At 40.0% G+C, this 8,268-nt stretch overlaps 1 protein-coding gene across 1 annotated transcript; it reads right to left on the reverse strand.

Annotated features, from left to right (window-relative positions):
- Positions 1-564: 564 nt before the first annotated feature.
- Positions 565-1,485, reverse strand: LOC119416631 (uncharacterized protein C6orf226 homolog). The gene is made up of 2 exons (XM_037683820.1): positions 1,262-1,485; positions 565-862 (listed from the first exon to the last, which is right to left on the reverse strand). Exons 1-2 carry the CDS (start codon positions 1,402-1,404, stop codon positions 565-567), a joined length of 441 nt encoding a protein of 146 aa, XP_037539748.1. The 5' UTR covers positions 1,405-1,485.
- Positions 1,486-8,268: the final 6,783 nt, after the last annotated feature.

Below are 8,268 nucleotides of genomic sequence, written 5' to 3' on the forward strand. Positions count from 1 at the left end.
CATCTCTGGATTTGTTCTGTAATTTAACTACCATCTCTGGATTTGTTTTGTAATTTAACTACCATCTTTAGAACACTTGCAACACTTCACATGTTTTATGACTAAAAGTTTGTGTTTACATGTTCTCCAGAGCGCCCAACAAACGACACCAAACTAAAATCCACAATCTTTAACAGACCTGATTCCAAAAACATGTATAAGGACACATTTATGTAATATAAAGAACATGTTTCATCTTTGCTGTTTCAACATAAGAGGAAATGTGTGGGCATCACTTCTGAGCGCCGAGGATGATCTTTTGTTACAAAAGCATAAAATCATCATGAGAGTGGTGGCGCCTGCAGCAGGTAACATACTGACCTTCATATGTGCAGCAGAGCACAGACGCAGCTTTATAAACCAGTAGAGTGCCAGAATTGCAAACTTTTATCTTACTTCGATTGATTAAATAAAAGTTAGCTACAACAAATACTGCTCACGCTTCATCACTTGGCACCATACGGACTTTTGTCATCTGAAGCAGTTTTGTTTGTTTCACATCGTAAAACATTACAGCTGTTAAAACTACAAGCCCCCTGCAGATGCTGAGGTGTTCCAGGGTTTCAGGACTTGTTTCATCTGAGAAGGAGTGGGGCTCTGGTTACTGGGTTTGATGTCCAGTCTTTTCACTCCGGGCACTTCCTTTCCTTCCTGAACCAGCTGCATCACCTCTGCAAAGGAAAGCTGCTGCGCCTCTGGACCTGCAGATGTTGGTGGTGGTGGGTTTTGTAAAGGGGTCCTCTGGTCCAGCTGTTCACCCCCTCCATGGGAAGAAGAGGAGCTCCACGTCTTGTAGTCGTGCTGGTCTATTGGCTCAACAAACCTGAATGCAGACGAGGTGATCAAAGGTCATTTAACACAAATAAATAAATACTGTTGACAAACAACAGTCAAGAGCGGAGAAACACAAGAAATGTTTAAACATCTAAACAGAAGTTCCACTTCATTAGTCATCGTTTCTACCATTCAACATTTTCTTTATTAAATAAAAACGTCTCAGATATAAATGAAACTGCCTGACTAACAAAGTGACGCATTTCCTTTACACTGAATTGTTTATTGCTGAAACGCCAATCAAATGAGCTCTGTAAGCACTTTAATTTCACAGACATTTTAAATGAGCTCATTTTAAATACTTGTGCCTAATTTGAAGAAGCATTTCTAGCTGTAAAACTTCCCTACACTTTGATAAGGTAATGCACAAGATAACAAAAGTGTTTACTTGTTGTAAAAGAAGAGTTTGAGCTTCAGCAGCTCCGTTACTTCTCTGCTTTTCTCCGACTTGCTGAAAGTTTTAAGTCCGTCCACAAACCGCTGATCAGCCTCAAAGTTATACGAGTTAAACCGGAGGAAGACTGGCTCCATATCGCTCGAATTTAGCAAATATTCATACTAATTTTATTCAAACGCTCCATTAGTTGGACTACCGGAAGAATGGTCGTGTTTGTCATCAACAAGTTTGAACAAAGAAGGTAAAGAAACTGAACCAGCAGCACTGCACCGCCCCTATAGGCTAGAGTCGGTACTACAAATATAAACCGCAGCGTCCCTACAGGCAGCAGTCGGTACTGCAAAATGGACCATTAAAATTACACGTGCTGTACTGTATGTATATATATTTATATATATATATACATATATTTATATATATATATATATATAATTTTTTTATCTCCATTTATTCAACCTTTATTTATACAGGTTAGTCTCATTGAGTCACAAGAACTCATTTACAAGAAAGACCTGTTGTAAACAAAGACCACAGATGAGGTACACACAAAATAAACATTCACATAAAAGCATGTAAAATGAAAGGTAAATTAAAGTGATTTTTTTAAACGTGCTACATTATAAAACAGTGTAAAATACTAAAAACAGGAACTGCATTGATTTTTGCATTGAATTTAACAGTTTGAAATCCCTTAGGGAGGTCAGCCGAGAGCTTCAGATCTTTTTGCAAGGTGTTTCAGGAAACGAGAGCGGAGTAGGAGATGGTCCTTTTGCCAAATACAGTCTGCACTGAGGGAACGCTGCAAATAATGACGTCTTGGGAGAGCACACTGTAGCTGCAGACAATGTGACATGTAGGAGGAGATGCATGAAGGCATCAAACCAAGGAATGATTTAAAGATGAAAATGTACCAGTGTGAGAGTCTGTGTGAAGTTAATGATTTAATTCCATTATTACCATAAGATTCACCAGGTAAGACACATAAGTGTCACCAAGTATGATGCAGGTAAGTCACCAGGTAAGACACAGGTAATATTTTTACACACACATACATACATATATATATATATATATATATATATATACATATATACATTCCAAAACAGTTGGGACACTAAACAAATTGTAAATAAAAACTGAATGCAATGATGTGGAGATGGCAAATGTCAATATTTTAATCGTAATATAACATAGATGACAGATCAAATGTTTAATCTGAGTAAATGTAACATTTTAAAGGAAAAATATGTTGATTCAAAATTTCACAGTGTCAACAAATCCCTAAAAAGTTTGGACAAGTAGCGATAAGTGGCTGGAAAAAGGAATATGAGCATATAATGAACAGCTGGAAGACCAATTAACACTAATTAGGTCAATTGACAACATGATTGGGTATAAAAAGAGCTTCTCAGAGTGTCAGTGTCTCTCAGAAGCCAAGATGGTAAGAGGATCACCAATTCCACCATTGTTGCACAGAAAGATAGTGCAGCAGTACCAGAATGGTGTTACCCAGTGTAAAATAGCAAAGACTTTTAAGTTATCATCATCAACCGTGCATAACATCATCAAAAGATTCAGAGAATCTGGAACAATCGCTGTGCGTAAGGGTCAAGGCCGTAAAACTCTACTGGATGCTCGTGATCTCCGGGCCCTTAAACGTCACTGCATCTCAAACAGGAATGCAACTGTCAGGGAAATAACAGAATGGGCTCAGGAATACTTCCAGAAAGCATTGTCAGTGAACACAATCCACCGTACCATCCGCCGTTGCCAGCTGAAACTCTACAGTGCAAAGAGGAAACCATTTCTAAGTAAGCTCCACAAGCTCAGATGTTTGCACTGGGCCAGGGGTCATTTAAAATGGAGTGTGGCAAAATGGAAGACTGTTCTGTGGTCAGATGAGTCACGATTTGAAGTTCTTTATGGAACACTGGGACACCATGTCATCCGGACCAGAGAGGACAAGGATAGCCCAAGTTGTTATCAACGCTCCGTTCAGAAGCCTGCATCACTGATGGTATGGAGTTGCATGAGCGCTTGTGGCATGGGCAGCTTGCATGTCTGGAAAGGCACCATTAATGCAGAGAACTATGTTCAGGTTCTAGAACAACATATGCTCCCATCTAGACGTCATCTCTTTCAGGGAGGACCCTGCATTTTTCAACACGATAATGCCAGACCACATTCTGCAGCAATCACAACATCATGGCTACGTAGGAGAAGGATCCGGGTACTGAAATGACCAGCCTGCAGTCCAGATCTTTCACCTATAGAGAACATTTGGCGCATCATAAAGAGGAAGGTGTGACAAAGAAGGCCCAAGACGATTGAACAGTTAGAGGCCTGTATTAGACATGAATGGGAGAGCATTCCTATTTCTAAACTTGAGAAACTGGTCTCCTCTGTCCCCAGACGTCTGTTGAGTGTTGTAAGAAGAAGGGGGGATGCCACACAGTGGTAAAAATGGACTTGTCCCAACTTTTTTGGGATTTGTTGATGCCATGAAATTTGGAAACAACAGATTTTTCCCTTAAAATGATACATTCTCTCAGTTTCAACGTTTGATCTGTGATTTGTGTTCTATTCTGAATAAAATATTAGAAGTTGGCACCTCCACATCATTACATTCAGTTTTTATTCACAATTTGTTTAGTGTCCCAACTTTTTTGTGTCAGGGTTTTCAAGGCAGATCAGGACAGAAGAACCCAGTTGCGCAGGCAGGACTCAAGAGGCAGAGGTATAAAATAAAAATACTTTTAATAATAATAATAATAATAAATCAAAAGGCTGACATGGCAGCAAAACTTACATGGACTCAAGAACAAGATCACACAGGCAGGACAGGACAGGCAATACCCAACGACGAACCGACAAAGGAACAACACAGGACAGGAGGCTTATATACAAGGACAAGACAAGACGTGATTACAACAGCTGTGACGAGACAAAGGTGACACCAATTAAACTGACGAGAAAACGGACACAAACAGAAACAGCAAATAGTACCATCCTTACATTTTGGAATCCGGTTTGTAGATGATAGATTCAGGGCCCACAATTATTTAATCAATTTCAAGTATTTATTTGTTTATTTTTACATAATTTGAGCTTCCAGCTCATGAAACCCACGAAAACAGGATTTCAAAAAAATTTGAATACTGTGGAGAAATCAGCCCACACTACTTACTCAGGTTTTGCTGGAAAAAAAGAAAGAAATGAGGATCACAACAAATCAATCATAATATAGTACTTTCAAAACGATATGTCAATCTTACATACTTGGTTGTGAATCCCTTTGCCTTAATTACTGCCTCGATGCGACGTGGCATTGACTGGGAGTTATGGAAGCAAAGATTTCCTTGATGCTTGCTGTCAGCTCTTCTTTGTTGTTGGGTCTGGTGCCCTTTATTTTCCTCTTGACAATACCCTATAGATTCTCAGGGTTTAGGTCCAGCGAGTTGGCTGGCCAGGCAAGCACTGTGGCATGGGCATCAAACAAGGTTTTGGTGCTTCTGGTGCCATGGGCAGGGGCCAGGTCCTGCTGGAAGATAAAATCTGCATCTCCATACAAAGCCTCAGCAGAAGGAACCATGAAGTCCTCTAAAACATTCTACTAGACTCTAAAAAAGTTAAATCTGGTCCTCTGGACATTCAAAAAACAAAACAACAAAAACTGTAGAAAAGTTTGGTCTTTCATCCGAAAGTGCATTACGTGCATTCCTGTTGATGATGCAGTAGAGGTGGTCAGTTTAAAATTAAAATCAGACACCACTCTGAGCAGCAGGACCACGCTTTCCACAGAACAACTGGGTCAACTCTTGAAACTGTGCCTGCAGTCAACCTACTTCACATATGGGGATCAATATTATAGGCAGAAACATGGGTGTGCTATGGGGTCTCCATTTTCTCCTATTGTTGCCAACCTGTACATGGAGGAGGTAGAAAAGAGAGCCTTGACGTCCTTTTCAGGGACACCACCAAGTCATTGGTTCAGGTATGTTGACGACACCTGGGTTAAAATTAAATCTCAGGAAGTCCAACATTTTACTGACCACATCAACTCTGTGGATAAATACATCAAGTTCACACGAGAAGATGTAAAAAATGGAAGGTTGGCTTTCTTGGACTGTGAGGTCTCAGTCTCTGATAGAGGACATTTGCAAACTGAGGTGTACCGCAAACCCACACACACAGACCAGTATTTGCAGTTTGACTCCCATCACCCTTTGGAGCACAAGTTAGGAGTCATCAGGACTCTGTATCACAGAGCAGACAGCGTCCCCACTAGCTCAGGAGCCAGGCAGAAGGAGAAATCCTACACAAAACAGGCTCTAGAGCAATGTGGATATCCTAACTGGGCCTTCCTGAAAGCAGAGAAGAAACCCAAACAGGACTCCAGTCAGCCAACAGGTGAAAAGGAGGAACCCAGACCAGTGGTCATTCCATATGTTGAGGGAGTGATGGGTTTTTCTTTACCATCACCTTAAAGAAACCACACAAGAGACAAGAGTGATTATTCAAAACGAATCCTTGCAAGGAGGAACGAAATTCCAACAGAATCAAAATTTAAGTTCAACTTGCTTAAAGCGTAGGTTCGTATTTATTGGTGACAGTTTGCTGATAACAAGGTTCTTTACACAGACGTGGCAGACAAGAAAAATAAGGACAGTAAGTATTTTGATAATGATAAATAAACAAGGTCTGTGATTTAGAAACATCTTCTGGAACATTTTAACAGTTTACAAGTCTTGTGTCACAGATAACTGGGTATTGACGCACACACAGAAACTGGTCAAAGCAAGTTGGCTGATTACAATGAAAAGAAATAGCAGAAAAATAAGTTTTAAACGATTACTCTTAAAAATTCCCTATCAGGGAGTATCAGAGAAACTGAGACGTTTATTTTCTAAACACAACGCCCCAGTGGCTTTTAAACCCCAAAATACATTACGGCAAAGACTGGTTCATCCCAAAGATCCAGTCCCCCGGCACAAACAGAGTAATGTTGTGTTTGCTGTTCAGTGTCATGAGGGCTGTGATCAGTCTTACATCGGGGAAACTAAACAGCCACTGGCCAAAAGGATGGCCCAGCACAGAAGATCAACATCATCAGGCCAGGATTCTGCGGTCTACACTCATCTCCAGGCCAGCGGTCACTCTTTCAGGGATGAAGATGTTCACATCCTGGACAGAGAGGAACGATGGTTTGAGAGAGGAGTAAAGGAGGCCATCTTTGTGAAAAGAAACCGTCCATCATTAAACAGGGGTGGAGGCCTCCGGGTTCAACTGTCCCCCTCTTACAATGATGTTATTGCTAGTATCACTCAGCCCTCTGTGAATAGTAAACAGCCATCAATATATAGATATTAAGAAAAAAAAGTATCAGTGAGTTTTGCAAAACTTGTCATAAGAATATTTTATTAGTGTTAATGTTAACCTCACCAAGAATATTTAAATACACTGAACCATGTGTTCAGCTTTAATGGCTGTACGCCAAAGATTTACAGAGGAAAAAAAATCATGAGAATGAGTTTAGTTTTCAGTTATGACTGATTAAATGCACAGATACTTCATTGCTCCTGACGAACAGGTTACAGAGTGGAGCGGTCGACCGTTCCAAGATGGCGGCCCTACGGCTCGTCAGCGTGGTCAATGCTGTATCTAGCTTTTATATGATATCTATGATGTCTACGCTCTCATGATGGTACTCTGTCTTTGCTGTTTAAATTAGAAGGATTGTGAGATTTATGTAACCCCCCCTTCTTATTTCTTTCTGTGTGTATTTTTTTTAGGCAATTTCATTTTTCCCCCTTCTTTCTAGTTGTTGATATTTTATCCTCTACGAGAGTTTTGTATTATGCAATTTGTTAATAAAAAATAAAATAAATAAAATTATAGAGTCGTAGACTCCTCCTTCGCAGAAGGGGAGCTCAACCTGTCAGTGTATGAGAGGGCGTGACTAAATGTGATCTCAATGGATCTTATGTGGTTCTGATGTGTTAGGAAATATGAGACGGTGCTTCAAAAGGCCTTTCTACGTGATGTGGCAAGCAGATTAAACTCTGTTCCTTGACAGATATTGAATCCCAGGGAGACTCTTTCAGAGTTGCTGGCCCAGTTTAACCCAGTCGGAACCGGGTCATAATTTCATTATGATCCCGTCTCTGAGCAGATCAAAACCATAGGATAGATAGAACAATAGATAGATAAAAATATCTATCCATCTATATCTATCTATCTCTATATATATATATATATATATATATATATATATATATATATATATTTATATATGTACATATATATGTACATATATGTACATATATGTATGTATATACATACCGGATTCCAAAAAAGTTGGGACACTAAACAGATTGTGAATAAAAACTGAATGCAATGATGTGGAGGTGCCAACATCTAATATTTATTCAGAATAGAACACAAATCACAGATCAAAAGTTTAAACTGAGAGAATGTATCATTTTAAGGGAAAAATCTGTTGTTTCCAAATTTCATGGCATCAACAAATCCCAAAAAAGTTGGGACAAGTCCATTTTTACCACTGTGTGGCATCCCCCCTTCTTCTTACAACACTCAACAGACGTCTGGGGACAGAGGAGACCAGTTTCTCAAGTTTAGAAATAGGAATGCTCTCCCATTCACGTCTAATACAGGCCTCTAACTGTTCAATCGTCTTGGGCCTTCTTTGTTGCACCTTCCTCTTTATGATGTGCCAAATGTTCTCTATAGGTGAAAGATCTGGACTGCAGGCTGGCCATTTCAGTACCCGGATCCTTCTCCTACGTAGCCATGATGTTGTGATTGCTGCAGAATGTGGTCTGGCATTATCGTGTTGAAAAATGCAGGGTCCTCCCTGAAAGAGATGACGTCTAGATGGGAGCATATGTTGTTCTAGAACCTGAACATAGTTCTCTGCATTAATGGTGCCTTTCCAGACATGCAAGCTGCCCATGCCACAAGCGCTCAAGCAACCCCAT

The sequence above is a fragment of the Nematolebias whitei genome, chromosome 11 (assembly GCF_014905685.2).
Source record: "Nematolebias whitei isolate Nwh7 chromosome 11, NemWhi1, whole genome shotgun sequence".
NCBI classification, from domain to species: Eukaryota; Metazoa; Chordata; class Actinopteri; order Cyprinodontiformes; family Rivulidae; genus Nematolebias; species Nematolebias whitei.